At 50.0% G+C, this 21,844-nt stretch overlaps 1 protein-coding gene across 1 annotated transcript; it reads left to right on the top strand.

Moving 5' to 3' along the window:
• Window positions 1-18,899: 18,899 nt before the first annotated feature.
• On the top strand, window positions 18,900-20,511 carry LOC141731748 (chymotrypsin-C-like). The gene is made up of 7 exons (XM_074558287.1): window positions 18,900-18,939; window positions 19,056-19,147; window positions 19,236-19,333; window positions 19,420-19,545; window positions 19,663-19,799; window positions 19,883-20,028; window positions 20,188-20,511. Exons 1-7 carry the CDS (start codon window positions 18,900-18,902, stop codon window positions 20,509-20,511), a joined length of 963 nt encoding a protein of 320 aa, XP_074414388.1.
• Window positions 20,512-21,844: the final 1,333 nt, after the last annotated feature.

The raw sequence follows: 21,844 nt of genomic DNA, 5'->3' as shown, positions 1-21,844 counted from the left end.
AAGAGGGCAGCGTGTTGGTGGGAGCAGATGTGAAGGAGTTGTCCAGGAAGTGGAGGTGGGTGCCACACAATCAGCCCCTGAGCAGAGGCATCCATCACACCATCATCCCATTGTGGCTGCTGGATCCCAGCCGGGATCCTCATGGGATGAGGAGGAGGAGCAGAGAGAGCAGGGATGGACGGCAGCAGCTCAGGCTGGGTGGGGGACGTGGTGGACGGTGCTGGGTTTAGGAGCCATGGTGCCACTGGATCATTGAGCGGCACCATCACCAGCCCACAGAGCAGCACTGGCACCTGCACTGGGGCCCAAGAGCACTTGCACGAGCCCTGGCACAGTGGGATCCACCTGAGGACTCTCCAGGCACCCCCTGGCACTTGTCAGCCTGACCAAAGCTTTAGCAGGTGAAGAGGGATGCAGGGTGGGAAATGGTTTGGATGGACAGGAAATGTGCTATAGCAAAGGAACTGTAGGAATCACCCCAAAGACAAAGACCTGCCAGTCAGATGATGTGTGGAGGTGGCTACTCTGCACAGCAGGATGGGGCCAGGTGCTTGGGACACTGGCATGGCATTGGCAGCATGATCTGCTGGCTCGGGTGGAGAGCTCTAGGCTGTCCATGGGAAGCTGGGTAATGTGGGGCCCCCTGTCCCCTCTGTGTGTACCCACATGTGCCATGGGGAGAGTTGTTTGGGCTGGGAGTGCAGGACCCTGGTGTCACAGCCTGTTGTGCTTGTCCTTGTGCGTTGTGTCCCATCCTCAGAGGGGCTTTGGTGGATGGAGGAGCCCTGCACAAGGCCCCAGAGTTATACAAGGCTCTCTGCTGGGGCGTCAGCTCTGTCCCTCCCAGCCAGGCATGGGCAACCCCTCACAGTGTGTGTCACCCCAATAACCTGGGTCACCCTGCCCAGGAGGTGGTGAAGAGCTGTGACCCCCGGGTGAAGATCCTTTTTCTAATATCCAGTCTGTCCTTGGCCACAGCTCCAGCCATCCCTTGGATCCTGTCCCTGGTCACAGAGAGCAGAGATCAGAGCTGCCCCTCGGGAGGAGCTGCAGCCTCCAGAGAGGTCTGACCTCAGTCTCCTCCAGCTGGACAAACCGACTGACTTCCACCTCAACTACTTTTAATCTCTATGGCTGCATAGAATTTCATTAATATTTGCTACACTTACATATTAATTGTCAATTATTGTTATATTCTGCTCATACAATTTATAACTGACACAGTAAATCTATAGCTTAACCTAAAGAAGTGTAAGCTTTATTTTTATTAAATGGCTAACATCTTATGAACACCCTATAGGATGCGTCCATTTTTAAGTATTGAACAATATGGAAGAAGAAGAGGAAGTTTAAAAGAATACAACAAAACTATGTTAAGTTTGTTACTTTTACTAAACTGTTGAAATATAAGTACTCATACAATCCCTTACATAAAAATTACATGTTAACACTGATCTTTACCCACTCTTTGGGATGAGAGCTCAGGATACCCAGGGACACATGAACAAACTCCCCTGACATTGAACAGCATCCCAATGCTGATGGCACAGAGCATAGGGAAGCACTGCCCTGACACATGGTGCCAGTCCACATCCTGGGCTCCCCTCAGGGACATCGTTTTAGGTTGGAAATGGGTGGGTGTATTCTATTCCTATCTGAGCAGCAGTTCAGTTAAATGGGCTGTTTTCTTTATCTCTTCCACAACCAATCCTCCCTCTGGAGAGATAGCTTCTGTTCACGGGCCAGTGAGTCTCAGCACATGTGTGGTAAAATTCCATCATCCCACTGTGAGATGCTCTGCCCAAAGGGAGAACCAAGTATTCCTACCTGGATATCATCAGAGATCTGGGACACCAGGGAAGCCTTTTCCCACTGCATTCCCAGAGGAGTGGCAGTCTTTTCCACTAGATTTCCAGTGCCAGACCAGCCCTTCTACACAATCACTGGACCTGCATCCTTTTTTAGGATCTCTGCTCCAACAGACCCACAGATGGCACTGCAGGAGGGCTGCAGCCACCATGGAATGGCACTGCTGCCACCACCCTGACACACACCATGTCGGGCTGTATTCTGACTCTGTCTGTAGTTTATTTGTTTGTACTATTACATTTGTGGGTTTTTTTAGTTTTCCTACTAAAAACCTGTTATTCCTATTCCCATATCTTTGCCTGAGAGCCTTTTAATTTCAAAATTATAACAATTATAACAATTCAGCAGGAGGAGGTTTTATATTTCCATTTCAGGCGAGGCTCCATTCTTTCTTAAACAGACACCTCTCTTTTCAGGCTATGAGAGATTTTTGGCGCCCAACGTGGGGCTCAGCAGCATAGAAAGAAAAAGAGTGAAAATAGGGAATAACAGTTCTTGAGTAATCTAATTTTTGTGTGCTAATACAGAAACTCGGTTTAGTATTACCACATGGTCCAGCTTACCCTAGTTTGGGTGACACGTGATCGTTGCTGCATTTCTCTCATTCAGGCCATTCAGGCCCTTATCTCAACATGGGTCCTATAGTTATGGCTACTGTGGCTGTTTTCCAGCTTGTTTTATGGGTTAATAAGGTGAGAAATTCATGGATCTTTAAGTTCCTCTGGATGGCAAGCACATGAATTCAGAGCTATCACACACTGACTGTATGTTTTTGGGGTTACTTTAATAATGGTAATTACTGTGAGGAAATGACACCAGGGGAAATTTTCTCCTAAACCTTCAACCAGCTCTTTGGGTCTACTCCACCAGTTTTCAAAGGGTTCAGGTACACTCTAAATGATAATGATATCATACAATCCTTGGTGTTACTGATATGCCTGGCCTATTTAGCATTTAGAGATAAGGGAAGATTAACCTGGATTTCCACCCTGACATCTACCTCAAATACTATAGATGTTGCTACTCTAGAGCCTGACCCTGCCTCTCAGCCCACCTCAGAAATGAACCACCCAGATTGGGTGGGGCCTCTGGTGAAGGAGATACACAAGATGAGGCAGACGTAAAGGAGTACATTTCCCCAGCTGCTGAGAAGACTTCACCCTTCATCAAAGAGGGAGAATCTGATGGTGCGGCAGTGGAACCCACAGATATTACAACCACCCAAGTTCCAGCTGAACCACAAAGGCAGTCACAGCCAGCAGCAGTTGCCTCTGTAGAAACAAGGAGACCTAAGATGAAATCAGAGCACCCAGACAAGGAGAAGAATGGATGGCCTTAAATATCCACAGGGGAGCCAATTGTTGCGATCATCATCAAGTCCCTGATGTACAAAAGTCTCCATAATCTGCATAAAGACATTGTACAACAGGGACGTGAGACTTGTACAAACTGGCTACTTCAGGTCTGGGACCTTATGGGTACAGACATGCAACTGGATGGTGGTGAGGCAAGGAATTTGGGACCCGTGACCCAGGACTCAGGTATGAATCAGATTTTTGTAAGGGAGTCTGACACTGTTTAGTCAGGGACGGTAAGAAAGTCTCCAGTCTCCAGGTCAGAAGGCTCGAGAATAATTCCTTTCTTAGCAAGAAGTGGCGAGCTTTATAGTCTCCCTCGCTAAAATGAGATCTGATTGGTCTCAAAGTATAAACATTTCACATTATTGGTGACTATGAATAGCACCCTGTGGAGAGCCATAACTATAAGCAATGGTTCCAGAAAGAGAGATAATAATTGTTTAAATTTTTTTGTCTAAGATTCCCAGGCTCAGTCTGGGAAAAATTGTTTCTGTTCTCTCTTCAACTGAACTGAGAATATGCACAGGAGTTAGAGTCCCTTTCCTTCTGGGAGCAGCTTTTAATGAGTGTCAGAGAGAGGTTTGTCCACAGGGACAGAATGCAGGACCACCACCACAGAATGTGCTGGAAGGCCCTTGAGGAAGGGATACAACAGTTGAGCGATGTGGCAGTATTGGAGGTACTCTTTGGGAGGGATGGACAGCATGATAATGACCCTGACAAGGTCGAGTGCACAGGGCAAATGTTGTCTGGCAAATCTAGGGCCATCTCAATACACCACCTTCATTGCAATGACTGATGCCAATACTAACTGAGAGACAGTGGGCTCTCTCGCCAACAAGCTTAGAAATTATGAGAATATGATCAATGGCCTGATGCAGGCTCATGTCTCTGCTGCAAATAAGGAGTTCAAAGAGGAGATGAGGGAGATGAGGGAGGAGGTGAGGAAGATCAATGCAGCACCTGTGGTAGCCACAGGCCCCAAAGTCAGAGCCCAACATGCCCCAGCTAGAGAGAGAGGGTACACCCCACGGCCTGGCCTGTGGTTCTTTCTGCATGACCATGGGGAAGTCATGGGAATGTGGGATGGGAAGCCCACTTCTGTCCTGGCAGCACGGGTGCATCAAATCAAGGAGAGAAACATTCACCGAGGGAATTCCACTAAAGTGAAAGTAGTCTCAACCATGACTGAGCTGCTGAATATGATCTGTCAGATCCCCTTGAAGGTACCTCTACCATGTATACCCAGGAAAGAAATAATAACCAGGGTAGGACAGGCCCTGCTTCTAGCAAGGTAGAGGCACGGGGAAACCGGATCTTCTGGACAGTGTGTATCCGATTGCCTAGGACATCAGAGACACAAAAATACAATGCCTTAGTTGATACTGGTGTGCAGTGTACCCTAATGCTCTCGGGACATGTGGGGGCAGAACCTGTTTCCATTGCTGGGGTGACAGGGAGATCACAGCAATTGACCCTGTTGGACGCCAGGGTGAGCCTGACTGGGAAGGAGTGACGGAAACATCCCATTGTGACTGGCCCACAGGCCCCGTGCAAATCTGTGCAATCTGGGCATAGATTTCCTCCAGAATGGCTATTACAAAGACCCAATGGGACTCAGATGGGCTTTTGGCATAGCTGCTGTAGAGGCAGAGAACATTAAGCAGTTGAACACCTTGCCTGGACTATCAGAAAACCTATCTGCAGTAGGACTCCTGAGGGTGTAAAAGCAAAAAGTGCCAATTGCCACCTTGACAGTGCACCACCAGCAGTATTGAATTAATTGAGATGCCGTGATCCCCATCCACAGAATGATCCTTGAACTGGAGAGCCAAGGGGCACTCAGCAAAACCCACTCACCCTTCAACAGTCCCATCTGGCCTGTGCCCAAGTCTGACAGAGAATGGAGATTGAATGTGGATTATTGTGCCTTGAATGAAGTGACTCCACTGCGGAGCACTGCTATGCCGGACATGCTGGGATTCCAGTACCAGCTGGAGTCCAAGGCAGCAAAGTTGTATGCCACTGGTATTGACGTTGGTAACGCGTTTTTCTCCATTTCTCTGGCAGCAGAATGCAGGCCTCAGTTTGCTTTTCCCTTGAGGGCCATGCAGTACAATGGAACTGACTGCCTAAGGGGTGGAAGCACGTCCCCACCATCTGCCATGTGAAGAGAGTATAGAAACTTGTAGTGCAGAAAGCATACAGGCTTGGCTGATAGGCAAAGGACACGGTTATCTGCAAGGAGTGCATAACCAGGCCTGAAGCCAGCAGACAGTCCTTGAAATGCCCTTGGCCAGGCGATAAAGAGAAGTTGGTCAATTGCACAATGCCTCCAGGCCCGCTAGCAGACTATCAGTAAACCGCAAGGCAGAACTATTGCAGAAGTAAGCAGAAGCATGAACAGCTGGCTTGCACCAATCATAGCATTAGTAAAGCCACATGAACAGATATTTGTAACCAATAAAATGTAAGCTAAAGCTGCGTGGACAACAATAAAAGAACATATCAAGCAGTAATAAATTGAACAAGATGCATACCTCATATTGAGTCGCTTCTTAATTCCAGACCCCTTTAGACCCCTTATCTCTACAGCCATGGACTGATCAAGGCTGTTCTGGAAAAGGGTGAAGCTCCAGAACATCTGCAGTACCTCAATGACATCATTGTGTGGGGGAACACAGCAATGGAAGTATTTGAGGAAGGAAAGACAAACATCCAGATTCAGCCAGAAGCTGACAAACATCCAGATTCTGCTAGAAGCTGAGTAAAGACAAAAGACCTGCCCAAGAGATCCAGTTCCTGGGAGCAAAGTTGCAAGATGCGCGGCATCAGATTCCCACTGAGGTCATCAACAAAATTACCGTGATGTGTGCACCAACCAGCAAGAAGGAAACACAAGCTCTCCTAGGTGTCACAGGTTTGCAGAGAATGCACATTCTCGAGTATAGCCAGATTGTGGACTCTCTCTAGCCAGTCACCCACAAGAAGAACGATTTCAACTGGGGCCCTGAACAGCAACAAGCCTTTGCCCAGATCAAGCAGATCATCGCTCATTCGGTAGCCCTTGGCCCAGTCACGATGGGACTAGAGATGAAGAATGTGCTCTATTCTGCGGCTGGGAACAATGGCTTGTCCTGAAGCCTTTGGCAGAAGGTGCCAGGGGAGACTCAAGGCCAGCCACTGGGATTCTGGAGGTAAAGTTACAGAGGATCCAAAGCCAACTACACCCTAACAGAAAAGGAAATCTTGGCTGCCTATGAAGGAGTTGAAGGGGCCTCAGAGGTGATTGGCATGAAAGCACAGCTCCTCCTGGCACCCCGACTACCAGTACTGTGGTGGATGTTTAAAGGAAAGGTTCCCACTACCCTCCACACCACTGATGCCACATGGAGCAAATGGATTGCCCTCATCATACCCATGTTGGAAACCTGAATTGCCCTGGGATTTTAGAGATAATTACAAACTGGCCGGAAGGTGAAAACTTTGGCCTCACTGAGGAAGAGGAACAAGAGCAAGTGGCACATGCTGAAGAAGTTCCACCATACAAACAACCAGCAGCAGAGTAAACACACTACACTCTTTTCACTGATGATTCCTGTCACGTCATAGGGATGAACCAAAAGGGGAAAGCAGCTGTATGGAGCCCCACAGGACAGGTTGCACAAGCTGCCACAGGAGAAGGTGGATCAAGACAACTTGCTGAACTCAAGGCTGTTTAACTGGCCCTGGACATTGCTGAAAGGGAGAAGTGACCACAGCTCGACCTTTACACTGATTTGTGGATGGTAGCCAATGCTCTGTGGGGCTGGCTTGAAAGGTGAAAAAAAGGCCAACTGGCAGCCTAGAGGAAAAGCAATCTGGACTGCTGATGAGTGAAAAGACATCGTCACTCAGATAGAGTAGCTACCTGTGAAAGTCCACCACATAGATGCCCATGTCCCCAAGAGTCAGGCTAATGAGGAACACCGGAACAACAAGCAGGTAGATCATGCTGCAAAGATAGAGGTGTCAAAGATAGATTTAGACAGATTGTTATCTATGACATTGGCTGAGTATGATCATAAGGGCAAGTTCCTAGCTCGATGGGTCCATGATGCCTCAGGTCATCAGGGCAGAGATGCCACCTACAAGTGAGCATGGGACCAAGGGGTGGATCTAACCATGGACAGTGTTTCTCAGGTTATCCATGACTGTGAGACGTGTGCTGCCATCAAGCAGGCCAAGCAAGTGAAGCCCCTGTGGTACGGTGGGCAGGGGTCCAAGTACAAGTATGGGGAGGTGTTGCGGTGTGTTGCAATGCCCTGTTTTAAACTTCCGGTCCCTTCCCAGGTGTGCCTATACCTTCTCCCTTCCCCCTCGCCCCTCGCTGAGTGTGCCCTGTCAATCAGGCTAACATACCAGCAAGGCGTCGTGTGATTGGTCCCTCAGGCCTGGGGGACATTGGCCCGTATAGGTGTCCCTAGTCCCTTGAGACCCTGCCCCTTCACCTGGTTGGTGGCTCAACTGTCCCCTCCCCTTCCCCTGCCCTGAGCTTAAAAGGTTAATGAGACCATGCGGCCTCCATTCTGTTGGAGGAATTGCCCCGGCTCAGACCTCTGTAACCGTGGAATAAACATCTGGATATAACCCTCCAGCAGAATCCACTCCTTCGTTCTCTTCACCATCGACAGAAGCTCTCTCCCCTGAGGTAAACGGAGTCCTGACAAGCCTGGACTTGCGCCTGTGCCCCGCTGCACTCTCCAGTAGCCAAGGTATCTCTGGGGTAAAACACCACAGTGCTGCCTTTGGCCCAGCAGCGAGGGTCAGAACTGGCCCAGGCACCATCTAACTGGTTATATTGGGATTCATATTCCAATATATTGGCGTTCCTGTGGGTGGGCTAAGCGACTCCGCAGCCCGAGAACGGACTCGCAGTACCTCAGAGAAGCTCTGGCAGCCGTCCATCCATCTGAAAGGAGCCTGGCTTCAAGACTCCCAGCTAGAGACTTTGGGAATACTCCCAGAAGAATTTTCGTGGACTGTTCGGTGCCTCCGGAAAGCCCAGCTTCATTGTGGTGAGCAGATTTTCCAGAGGAAGAAAAGGGTAGCCTCTCTTGCACCCAGAGAGAGGTCCTTTTCCGGTGGAGACCTGCCTGCCTAGACCCAGCCTACAGCTTCCATTTCACGTGAGTATCTCTGCTTTCGGTAGAGCAGAAGCTCAAAAACAGACTCTGCTGCGAGTTCTGTTCCTTTTTTCCTTTGCATTTTTGGCTGCGCAGCCCCACAGACGGGATTTCATAGCGTTCTAGCTTTAGCCTTCTGCCGCGTGTTTAACTGTCTTAGAATTCGCGCCGGAGCGGGATCGCTCTCTGCCCTTCCCCCCCCCGGCTCAGCAGTGTGCTCGGACACGTGTTAGGAGACTCTCTCTCTTTCTCTGCTCCGCGGGGGGGGATGGGGGGCTCTCTTTCCACGTGGCCGGGGGACCTGCGGGGTCGGGAGTGTTCTCTGCACACGCGGCGGCGGGGGGCCCCGGTTTCGGCTGCCACGTGGAGTGGCTGCTCCCTTTGCTCCGCGGGGGGGCTGCATTCCACGGCAGGGGAGGCTTTGTTTCTGCCTCGGCTCGGCAGGGCGTGTCCTGCTGCTGCTGCCCGGCAATTTTAAAAGCAGTATATACAGCTGCATTGTGAAGCTTTTGTCTGCTCATTATCACTTTCTATCTGTGGTTTTTTTAGAAATTGGTAGCTGATTTTAGCTTTGTTTTTAGTCAGGCGGGATTAAGTACTTTGCTTTTTACATCTAACATGGGTTCCAAACTTAGCATTGTACAAAGGGGAGTGTATTATAATATTGTTAGCATTTTAGTCAAGAGTAATGTGAAATTCTCTAAAGAAAATTGAAACAGTTTATAAGATGGCTTTTTCTGCAGTTCCCAAACATTTCCCCTGAAGAAATCCACAATATTCAATTCTGGGATAAAGTTGGGAATGAATTGATAACCTTAGGACAATCTGGCAAATCACCCTCAGCTAAATTTGTGTTCTGGAGTTTACAAATTCGAACAGCATTGCTCAAACAAAAGGAAATGGAGAAAAAGGCAAATGTAAAGCTATGTACCTATGTACCTCTGCTCTCCCTGTTTCTCCTTGATCTAAAACCCCTAAACCTCTTTCCCCAAAACTTGGTATTTTAAAGAGAGCACACTTATTGGGAAGTCGGCTCCCAGAGTGTGCAAGAATACCTGAGTTGTTTTGTTCACAAAGCCCTGGCCAGGCTGCGTGGCTTTCCCAACCCCCTGTATCCCCTCCTCTAAAACCCAGAGCACATGTTAGCTTTCCGGAGAGCAGTGATGTCCAAAATGGCCCCCAGTCCCTAGGGGGTCCACAAGATGGTGGATGCCACGTGGCATCTTCCCAAACCTGGTCTTCTTCTTCCCAAAATCCTCTTAAGCATCCCAAAATTCCTGCCCCATCCCCCTCTCCTCCTGTTCCTCGTGACCCCTTTTCCCCTTCCCCCCTCTTTCCTGTAGTACCCTCGGCTCCGCCCCTCTACTCCTCCCAGGGGGCGTCTGCTGATGTGATGTCACCAGGCATCCCCGCCCCCTGCCAGCCCCTTGACCCCGCCCCCTGTTCCCACGGTATCCCCGCCCCCTGCCAGCCCCTTGACCCCGCCCCTTGTTCCCACGGTTTCCCCGCCCCTTGCCGGCTCCCTTTCCCCGCCTCCTCCCCGGGTTCCCACGGTGGGGACACACCCACTGCCGGTCCCCAAACCTGTAGCTGTGATCCCAATGCTTCTGATTCAAGAGATACAGAGCAGGGAACAGCAGATTCAATGCACAGTCCCATGTTGTCACTAGCTCCTGTTACGTTTCAGCCTGCAGCTCAAGCAGGAGCAGCCCCAACTGCTAATTGGAGTTCTTTTGGACGACAATTGATTAAAGAGATCTGTAAATCTCAAAAAGAATATGGTCCACACAGTCCATATTTCCATGGCCTTTTAAATTCTGAATTAAGTAGGACTGTTGTGATTCCACATGATTTAAAACAGCTTTTTTCATGTCTCATGACATCCACGGAATTCAAATTATGGGAATCAGCATTGAAACAACTGCTAAAAGATGCTCTCCAAGGCTTACAGGCTGATCCAAACACAGCAAAAGACAACAGTGGTAACCCTATCATCATGGAGCACCTCTGTGGTGAGGGTCAATGGTCTTCTCCCTCAGTCCAAGCTGCTGCAATTCCTGCAGAAACACTCGAGAAGGTAAAAGAAGCAGCTGAAAAAGCATTCTTTTCCCTCCAACCTGAGGGGCCTTTTGAGCTCTATAGTAAAATCAAACAACTACCATCAGAGCCTTTTTTGAAATTTGTAGAAAGGCTAACTAGAGCCATTGAAATACAGGTTAAAAAGGAAAATGCTAGGGAAGCAATCTTAGAAGAAATAGCGTTTACAAATGCCAATGAACAGTGTCGAGCAGCAATCCTGAGCCTTCCTATGGAACCTTCCCCTACATTAAAAGATATGCTTCTAGTCTGTAACAGGAAAGTGCCTCTGATGACTGTGGCTGAAGACACCAGACCAAGGCTGCTGCCAAGACCACTCCAGCGTGTCGCTGTTGCCAGCCCTGCACCTTTTCCCTCAGCACAGCAGTACCCTGGGCAGCAGCGGAGACCAGCAATGGTTGAGCCCACTAAACCATGCCTGCTTTGTAATAACCTAGGACACTGGAGTAACCAGTGCCCCCTGAAAAAGGAATTTGATGAATTTAGAAATGACAGGGGAGGAGAACTACAAGCCCTCCCTGGGGGTCAACAACAAAAAAACGAAGAATAAAGCGCCAGCCTGCCCGGCGTGCAGACATAAAAAGAGCAGGCCAAGAGAATAAGGGTAGCAAAACAAATCAAGCGCGCGATAATATTAACATTTGTGTAAGTGAAGCAGGTGCTTCAAAGACCAAGTCTGCTAGTCCACTGTTGAAAGTGAAACAAAATAACCTTTGTTGTGATTTAAGTGATTCTGTATTAACTGCATCTTCTGTCAATGAGCCTTACAGGTTGCAGCTGACAGAGTCACTCCACCTGAAGGACACTGACTGGCATTTTGTCTCTGTAAATCCTGAACAGAAGGGTACTTGGAACCAAATTCGTTGTAAGTACATCGTCATTGGGGACAAAAACACACCACAAGAGATCGAAATTGCTCCGGGAATGACAACATCAGATCCCAAGCAATTTGTTCTCAGCCTGCACTGTTTCCACCCACCCCTGTTTCTTCCCAAGGGACAAATTGTTGCTCAAGCTATCCCTGTGCCATCTTTACCTGAAAATGTCAATAAACAAAGGCCCACAGTCACCCGGGTCCAAGTTATTGGGACAGATAAACGCAAATTGTGGTGCAATGTCAGTGGGGGTGGGGAGTCTCCCCAGTGCGTGCAGCCGCAGAGAAGGCCATCATCTATCATTATATGGATGATATCCTTGTGTGTGCCCCCAATGATGATTTACTAACACATGCGCTTGACCTAACGATCGATGCATTGATTGTTGCAGGGTTCGAGCTCCAGGAAAAGAAAATTCAAAAGATGCCACCTTGGAAGTATTTGGGCTTAGAATTTGGAAATAGGACCACTGTTCCTCAAAAACTAGAAATCAATCCAAGGATCAAGACCCTTGCGGATGTCCACAAGTTGTGTGGGTCTTTGAATTGGGTAAGACCATGGCTTGGTCTGACTAATGAAGACCTTGCCCCTCTTTTCAATTTATTGAAAGAGGGAGAGGACCCAGGTGCTCCTAGGTCTATTACCCCAGAGGCACGGAAAGCTCTAGAAAAGGTTCAGATTGCAATGTCCACAAGACAGGTCCACCGATGCCGGCCTGACCTGCCATTCAAATTTATCATCCTAGGTAAGTTGCCACACCTCCATGGAATTATTTTCCAGTGGGAGGAAAAACAAACACCTAAGGCAAAGGACACACCAAAAAAGGACCGGGACCAGAGGGACTCTCTCTTGATCATAGAACGGGTTTTCCTCAGTCACAAAAGGTCCAAGAGACTGACAAAGCCTCAGGAGCTGTTAGCGGAACTGATCCGGAAAGCAAGGACCCGGATCAGGGAGTTAGCAGGATGTGATTTTAAGTGCATTCACATTCCAGTTGAGTTAAAATCAGGTCAAAATACTATGAAAATACTGGAACAATTGTTTCAAGAAAATGAAGTGTTGCAGTTTGCTCTGGATTCCTACTCAGGACAATTTTCGGTAGCACGGACCGCTTGCAAATTGTTTGAACAAGATGTTCAATTTACTTTAAAATTAAGAACTGCTCTAAGTAGGAGACCTTTAAAAGGGGCTCTAACTGTCTTTACAGATGCGTCCGGGAGGTCCCACAAGCCCGTTATGACTTGGAAGGATCCTCAAACCCAGCAGTGGGAGACGGACATTGCTGAGGTGGAAGGTTCACCTCAGGTTGCTGAATTGGCTGCGGTTGTTAGGGCTTTTGAAAGGTTCTCAGAACCATTTAATCTGATTACAGACTCTGCATACGTGGCAGGAGTAGTATCCAGAGCAGATCAAGCAATACTGCAAGATGTATCTAACATTGCACTTTTTGAATTGCTTTCCAAACTGGTAAAGTTAGTCACTCACCGAGAGCAACCCTTTTATGTGATGCATGTCAGGTCACACACTGACTTGCCAGGGTTTATCGCTGAAGGCAACAGAAGGGCAGATGCTCTTGCTGCACCTGCAGTGATGGCCACTCTCCCAAATGTTTTTGAACAGGCAAAAATCAGCCACCAGCTTTTCCACCAAAATGCACCTGGCCTGGTTCGTCAGTTTAACATCACTCGAGAACAGGCCAAAGCGATTGTGGCCACGTGCCCAAATTGCCAACAACATGCACTCCCTACAGTGAGTACGGGAGCAAACCCAAGGGGACTGAACAGTTGTGAACTGTGGCAAACAGATGTAACACACATACAGGCTTTTGGATGGCAGAAATATGTTCATGTTAGTGTAGATACCTTTTCGGGAGCGGTCTATGCTTCTGCCCACACAGGAGAGTCATCTATTGATGCTATTAAGCACCTCTTACAGGCTTTTTCTTTCATGGGCATCCCCAAGGAGCTGAAAACTGATAATGGGCCTGCTTATAAATCCAAGGAATTCGGGAGCTTCCTGCAGCAATGGGGAGTAGAGCACAAAACTGGCATCCCCTACTCCCCTACAGGTCAAGCCATTGTAGAAAGAAATCACCGTGATATTAAAAGGGTCCTGGACCAGCAACAACAGGTTCTGAAGGTAGAACCTCCCCACATCCGGTTATCCAGGGCACTATTCACAATCAATTTTCTGAATTGTTCTTTTGACAGCCTGAACCCACCCATCCTACGCCACTTTGGGGGGAGCAGTCACAGGTTGATAAAAGAAAAACCTCCGGTTTTAGTAAAGGACCCTGAGACTTGGAAAATGGTGGGACCTTACAAATTGGTTACTTGGGGACATGGATACGCCTGTGTGTCCACCCCCTCTGGTTTAAGGTGGGTTCCTTCCAAATGGGTAAAGCCCTATGTTCCCAAAGTCTCAGAGAAAGCTGCAGAAGCACCCCAGGTTGCTCACGCTGCCTGGAGAAGAAAACGCCGCACGCGTTCTCTGGAAGAAATTCCATTTAAGCCTCCTATCTGGAATAGTTTGTAATATATGTCTGTCTCAAGTTCCTTGTACCAGTTTAGATCCCACTGTTTGTGTGTAGCCTCGAGACGCCATGAGACCGAGCCTGCTTCTCGTCCTACTCGTGATCATCCCACCTGCTATCTCCTACATAGTACTGCAGCCCAAACCACATATGGACTACCTTGACAAAGGCTCTCAGACATCAACAGAGAAATTGACAACGGGCTGAATGGACTTTTCAATGGCTGGGGATTCTCGGGCTGGTTGGGATCTATTCTGAAAACTGTAATTTTAATGCTGTTTATTTTAGTTATAGTTATAGTTTAGTTGTAGTTTTTAGCATTGTTTTTGGAGTAATCAGACGCATGGTTCTCAAGTTAATCTCAAGCTCATCTCCCCCTTCTGAGGTCTACCATTTGGAAGCCCTCAGTGCTCCAGTGGATGACCTAGAGGCCTCAGTGGAAAAAACTGACCCTCCTGTAGAAGAAGAACCGATTTGCCAACCATGGTTTGGCAATCATTCTGCACCATAAACACAGTCCTCTTCTTTTTAAACAAAACTAGGGGGAGGTGTTGCGGTGTGTTGCAATGCCCTGTTTTAAACTTCCAGTCCCTTCCCAGGTGTGCCTATACCTCCTCCCTTCCCCCTCGCCCCTCGCTGAGTGTGCCCTATCAATCAGGCTAACATACCAGCAAGGCGTCATGTGATTGGTCCCTCAGGCCTGGGGACATTGGCCCGTATAGGTGTCCCTAGTCCCTTGAGACCCTGCCCCTTCACCTGGTTGGTGGCTCACCTGTCCCCTCCCCTTCCCCTGCCCTGAGCTTAAAAGGTTAATGAGACCATACGGCCTCCATTCTGTTGGAGGAATTGCCCCGGCTCAGACCTCTGTAACCGTGGAATAAACATCTGGATATAACCCTCCAGCAGGGAGGCCTGGCAGATTGACTACATCCCACTGCCCCAGATACACCAAGGCAAGCACTATGTGCTGACCATGGTGGAAGCCACCACTGGATGGTTGGAAACCTACCCTGCATCTCATGCTATAGTCCAGAACACCATCTTGGGCCTTGAAAAGCAAGCCCTGTGGAGACATGGCATCCCTGAGATCCCTGAGTCGGACAACAGAACCCATTTCATGAATGGCCTTATAAACACCTGGGCCAGAGAATGTGGTATTGAAGGGATATATCATATCCCTTATCATGCACCAGCTGCCAGGAAAGTTGAACAGAACAATGGACTGCTTAAGACTACCCTGAGGGCACTCGGCTATAACGGCTTGGGGTTTTTGGTGTCTGTCTGACCCCAGCAGTTGTTGGTGTCCCGGATAGAGGAGTACCGCTAAGTAAATCCTGTCCAGGTGCCTCAGGCAGGCTCCCAGCCACAGGCAATCTTAGCAAGCAGCTCAGCTCTTTGAGTGAGATCAGCTCTTTAATAATTTCAGCTCTTTAATAATTTCAGCTCTTTGCTTGCTAAGTGCCTCAGCAGATGCGGGGATGAGAGAAGAGAAGAGTTGTATGAAGTTCCACAGATTTTTATAATAAGCTTTATTGGCAGCTTCTACTACGAGTGACAGTGACAGCTCTTCTGCCAAACTGGGCAGAATTAGGGGTTATACAGGGTATGTGGGTTTTGGGGAACAGTCCAACAGAAAGGGTCAAGGTGAATATGACCTATGGTCTCACAGAGAGATAACAAGGGTCCGAAGGTGGAAGAGGGGTTTCTTGGTCCACTCATCATGACTAGGCATTTCTTATCTTAGGCAACTGACCACCAGGGAGGACTTGCAAGCCCTATAGCTGCAACACTTGCGGGAAAAACCTTTAGAAATTGGGAAATGGACTTAGCAAAAGTGACCTGGATGGTCAATACCCAAGGGTCCATCAATCGAGCTGGTCCTGCCCAGTCTGAACCCTTGCATACAGTGGATGGAGAAAATGTTCCTGTGGTACATATGAAAGGTATTTTAGGAAAGACTGTTTGGACTAATCCCACATCAGGCAAAGACAAACACATCCGTAGGATTTTTTTGCTCAAGGACCTGGTTACACTTGGTGGGTACTGCAGAAAAATGGAGAAATCCATTGTGTACCACAGGGAAACCTGGTTTTAAGTGAGAACTGTGTGTAAGATTTCATTGTGCAGAGCCTATTTATTTGGGTATGATGCAGATAGTAATAGAATAAGGAGTGAGTAATGCCTTAGGCTGGAAATGGGTGGGTGTATTCTATTCCTATCTGTGGAGCAGTTCGCTTCTGTTAAATGGGCGGTTTCATTTATCTCTTCCACACCACAACCAATCCTCCCTCTGGAGAGACAGCTTCTGTTAGTGGGCGATTGAGTCTCACCACATGACTGATAAAATTCCATCATCCCATTCTGTGATGCTCTGCCCAGAGGGAGGAGCCAAGCATTCCTACATGGATAGAATCTGACATTTGGAACACCAGGGCAGCTTTTGCCAACTGCATCCTCAGGGGAGCAGCTGTCTGTCCAGTGCATTCCCTGAGGGAGCCCAGGCCCATCTCCAGCAGCCCTGGACCTTCAGAGGAAAACTCCACCCTTCTACAGGATCCCTACTCCAGCAGAACCACCCCTGGCACTGCAGGAGGGCTGAGCCACCATGGAATGGGACTGCTGCCAACAGCCTGACCCACAGAGTTTTCAGGGCCTGCTCTGACTCTGTGCATAGTTTATTTGTTTGTACTATTACATTTCTATTTTCCTATTTTTCCTAGTAAAGAACTGTTATTCCTATTCCCATATCTTTGTCTCAGAGCCTTTTAATTTCAGAATTCTACAGTTCAGAGTGACGGAGTTTACATTTTCCATTCCATGGGAGGCTCCTGCCTTCCTTAGCAGACACCTCTCTTTTAAATCCAAGACAGGCATCCAGCACTGAAAAACAAGGAGGAGGAAGAAGAGCAGTGGGGCCCATGGAGTAAGCCCAAAAGACCATTTCCCCATCTCTCCCTAAACCCCCCTCTCGTCCAGCTCCACCACACACCCCAACACCACAGCTGAGCCACTGCAGTGCTCCTGCTCTGCTTTCACCTCCACCAAGGATGTCCCAGGAAGGGACAAGCCACTGCAGTCCACATCATGGAAGAAGGAAAACGACAAGATGGAGCCATCTCTGCCCAAACTCAAGCAGCAGCTCCCTGCTACCCCAGCCCATGGGACAGCCCAGTCCCAAGGCTCCATTGACAAGAGAACTGGGGACATAAATAAGGAGAAGGGTGCAGGGTCACCTTTCCCAAAGGAAAACAGGTACAGGGGAGATGGGATCAGCACCAGCACTACCTGTAGACCCAGGTGCCCTGTGCAGAAGTAGCAACACAGAACAAGGCAACCCAGATTCTCACACCACCGGGCTGAGGGGAAGGGGACACATGTGCAACTGAGCTCTTGGAAAACCTTGGGCAGAGGCAAGGCCATTCCATCCACATTCTGCCTCCTAATGGACCCCCTTGGAGTGCTTGGCTGGCCCGGGCTCCCTCTGGCAGAAGTAGCCACACATGTCCAGGTGCTCTTCTCCAGCCACATGTGGGCATTGGCCTCTACTACTGCCCTGGGGCACCAACGACCAACCAAAGATACAAATATACAAAAAGAACCTCCAAAAATAAACTTCTACAGTTATCTTCAAACCATAATCACAACAATCTAAAGTGATAACATAAAGAAAAGTAAAAGCCACCCAAATCACCACGCATGCAATTGGCTGTCATACATGCACAGCCACTCACCCCCAGGCTTTCTTGAGCACCAAATGTACCACCAGCACCCACGATGATGCCACGTGAGCCAAGGCAGCAGCCAGGAACAAGCACCCAGACATGCCAAGGATGGGTACACAAGGTGAACAAGCACTGACAGGGACTCAGAAACCCCCAGTGATGAGCATTTCAGGAAAGGGAGCACCTTATCTCTGGGCAACTGAGGAGCTGAGTGTTAGGAAGGATGAAAGTTTGAAAAGAAAGTCTGACAGATATGTATGTGTGGCAGAAAGATTTTTGAATGTAGAACCTATAGAAGGAATAGAAATGAAAGCAAGTTTGGATATAGAAGAATAATAGATGTGTAAATTGACAATTACTGATCCACTGCTGCTGGACAACAAAGAAGGCATTGTTATGTCGAGATGGAAAGAGGTTTTATGACAGACAAAAGGATAAACCCACCTCAAAACAAAAGATGATTTTACTAAGCAGAAAGATAGCACAGGCAAACAAATCTGCCTGTCTTGCCAGTAGAAAAAAGGCTTCAGAATTTTCCACTGAAAGAAAACTGAAAAACAAATTCTAGCTTAAACTGTAACGTACTAACTTTCAGTGATTAGAGAATACTAACATGAATCTGGTAATTACAACAGTTATGATAGGCTACAGGTAAAAGTAAAAGTATAGATTGGTTCTACTGCACTAAGACACATAGCAAAGAAAAGTATATAACTGATTGTAACTAAAAACTAAAGGGTCACCAGGCCTGCCTGCAGCTGGAGCTGACAGCTGTAGGCGCAGCTCTGTCACCCACAACCCTGGACTGCTGTAACTTCTTGGATGTAATAAACTGCAATTTGGAGAGCCACCTGGAGTCATGCATCCCTTCTTTCAGCTCTTACAGCTGGGGGCAGAGAGTGCCCTGGGGAAGTCACTGCTCAGGGCTGGGGGGCAGCAGGGCTGCCCAGCACCTCACTGACAGCATCATGGGTGGGAGGCTGCCCCAGGAGAGAGTGACCCTGTGCCCCAGCAGGAACCCTGCCCCTTCCCAGAGCAGGGCCAGCTGTCCCCACCATGTCCCAGCATGGTGCCAGCACATGAGGGGCAGATGTGGCCATTCCCAGACAGGACCATGAGTGTGATAAGAGCAGGCGACGGGACTGAGGAGACCCTGTGCCCAGAGCGTGGGACAGTCCCCACGTGTCAGCAGCCAGCAGGGACACTCCAAGGTCCCCAGCAGTACAGACACTATAAGAGGGGTGAATGGCCCCACTACAGCACCTTTTCTCCACACAACCATGCTGGGAGTCGTCTGTCTCGTTGTGTTGCTGGGCTACGGTATGTGCAGGGCATAGGGATGGGTCAGGGCAGGGGGAACAGGACCGTGGCACGTGCCCTGGCTCTGGGCACAGGCACAGGCAGCCTCTGATGTCCCTTTGCCGGGTGTCACACAGCCTACGGATGTGGTCAGCCGGCCGTGCCACCACAGCTGAGCTCCCGCGTGGTGGGCGGTGAAGACGCTGTAGCCCACAGCTGGCCATGGCAGGTGAGGGGCACAGGGACAGCAATGGGTACAGAGATGGGTACAGGGATGGGGATGTTCCTGCTCTGACCCTGTGCCTCTGCCCTCGCAGATCTCTCTGCAGTACAGGAGCGCTGGATCCTGGTACCACACTTGTGGCGGGACCCTCATTGCCCCCCAGTGGGTGCTGACAGCTGCCCACTGCATCAGGTGGGTGTTGGGGTGCTGGGGGCCATCTGTATAAGCAGGATGAGATATTTGTAGGGATTGACACTCTCTCTCTCTCTCCCTGGCAGCTCTTACATGACCTATCGTGTAGTGCTGGGCAAGCAGGACCTGTCAGAGGATGACGAGCCTGGTTCTGTGACTGTGGGTGTGGAGAAGACCATCGTCCATGAGGATTGGGACTCCTACCTCATCATGTAAGGGATGGGATGCATCAGGGCTGGATCGTGGGTGGTGTGGCCACAGAGCCTTGTTCCCCTGGCCATGGAGCCTTGTTCCCATGGACAGGGACCATGGTTGATGTCCCTTTGTAGCAACGACATTGCCCTGATCAAGCTGGCAGAGGAGGTGCAGGAGAGTGACACCATCCGTGCCGCCTGCCTGCCGGCTGCTGGCAAGATCCTGCCCAACAACTTCCCCTGCTATGTCACCGGCTGGGGACGCATCAGGAGTAAGTGGGATGTACCTGGGAGAGTCTCCAGAAAGGGGATGCAGGCAAAGGGTGTGAGATACAAGCTTTGTCCCTCATTTCAGCCAACGGGCCCCTGGCCACCATCCTGCAGCAGGCTCTGCTGCCTGTGGTGGACTATGAGACCTGCTCACAGTGGGACTGGTGGGGCAGCTATGTGGATGAAAACATGGTATGCGCCGGCGGCGATGGCGTCGTCGCTGGATGCAACGTGAGTGTGGGCACTGCACATGGTGGGAGCCCCAATGGTGTGGTACCGTGGGCACTGGGAGGAGAGGGGATGGAGCCATGGTGATGGATGGCTGGGAGGGATGAGGGGTGTGTTGGCAGGGTGTCCAGGAGAAATGGCCCTCACTGTCTCTCCGCACAGGGCGATTCTGGGGGCCCCCTGAACTGCCAGCGCGACGATGGGGTCTGGGAGGTCGAGGGCATCGTCAGCTTCGGCTCCGCCCTGGGCTGCAACACGAAAAAGATGCCGACAGTCTTCACCCGGGTGTCTGCCTACATCGACTGGATCAACGAGGTGGGTGCCTCTTCCTCTGCCTCTCCCACAGAGAGAACAAGAGCTGTTCTTGCCCCACTGAGGGTCTTACCGTGTCCCCCCTGTGTCTTTTTGGCAGAAAATGAGCGCAAACTGAGGACACGGCATTGTGGAGATACCACTGTTGATCAAGATAAAAGCAAAAAATGCTGAGCTGGTCTCGCTGGTTTTTTCGGGGAAGAGCTGTAGTGGAGCTGGGGACACATATCCAGGGCTGGGTCTGCTGATGCCAAGGCCCTTCTTGTGTGCTGGGGAAGGTGTCCCTGCTGTGCAGTGGGGCTGGGCAGGACTCTGCAGAGGCTGTTGGGCACTTCCCGCAAGATGCTTCCAGTCCTCAAGCCATGGCTGAGGCAAGGGCCTTGAGGGTTGGAAGTTATTTTGATGGGAGAGGGGCTGGGCTTTGTCCAGCTTATTCAGGGAGCTCCAGGGAACCCAGCTGGCCCTTGGGGATGATCTGGAACTCTTGGTAGCTCCCAGGGTGCTTTAGGGGACTTCAATGGAACTGCCTAGATGAGGGCTGACTTTCAAATGGGGCTCTTGAGGGAACTGGGTTGGCCTTGGTGAGCTTGAGAGAGTCTGACTGGTTTGGGAGAGGTCAGGGTTGCCGGCAGGAGCTCTCTTGGAGACGGAGCCCTTGGCAGCTGCATGGCACTGCCGGCTCCAACAATAGGACCTGCGACACGGCCCTGGAGCAGAGCATCTTACCATGGATCTCCTTCTGTGGTGGCTGGAGGAACAAGGTGGGTGATGGGCAGCATGCAGAAACCCTTGCTGTGGGATTCCCAAGAGGGGCCCAGGCTGCCCTGGAGGAGACAGGGAAGTTTTCCAGGAAGAGGGCAGCATGTTGGTGGGAGCAGGTGTGAAGGAGCTGTCCAGGAAGTGGAGGTGGGTGCCGCACCATCAGCCCCCGAGCAGAGCCATCCATCACATCATCATCCCATTGTGGCTGCTGGAGCCCAGCCGGGATCCTCACAGGATGAGGAGGAGGAGCAGAGCGAGCAGGGATGGACGGCAGCAGCTCAGGCTGGGTGGGGGACGTGGTGCACGGTGCCAGGTTTAGGTGCTGCTCAACAATTGAGCGGCACCATCACCAGCCCACAGAGCAGCACTGGCACCTGCACTGGGGCCCAAGAGCACTCGCACGAGCCCTGGCACAGTGGGATCCACCTGAGGACTCTCCAGGGATCCCTGGCACTTGTCAGCCTGACCAAAGCTTTAGCAGGTGAAGAGGGATGCAGGGTGGGAAATGGTTTGGATGGACAGGAATGTGCTATGGCAAAGGAACTGTAGGGATCACCCCAAAGGCAATTAAAGACCTGCCAGTCAGATGATGTGTGGAGGTGGCTACTCTGCACAGCAGGATGGGGCCAGGTGCTTGGGACATTGGCATGGCATTGGCAGCATGATCTGCTGGCTTGGATGGAGAGCTGTAGGCTGTCCATAGGAAGCTGGGCAATATGGGGTCTCCCTGTCCCCTCTGTGTGTA

The sequence above is a fragment of the Zonotrichia albicollis genome, chromosome 25, assembly GCF_047830755.1.
Source record: "Zonotrichia albicollis isolate bZonAlb1 chromosome 25, bZonAlb1.hap1, whole genome shotgun sequence".
NCBI classification, from domain to species: domain Eukaryota; kingdom Metazoa; phylum Chordata; class Aves; order Passeriformes; family Passerellidae; genus Zonotrichia; species Zonotrichia albicollis.
The sequence above is the reverse complement of the archived record's forward strand: the minus strand, read 5'-3'. Positions and strand labels throughout refer to the sequence as shown.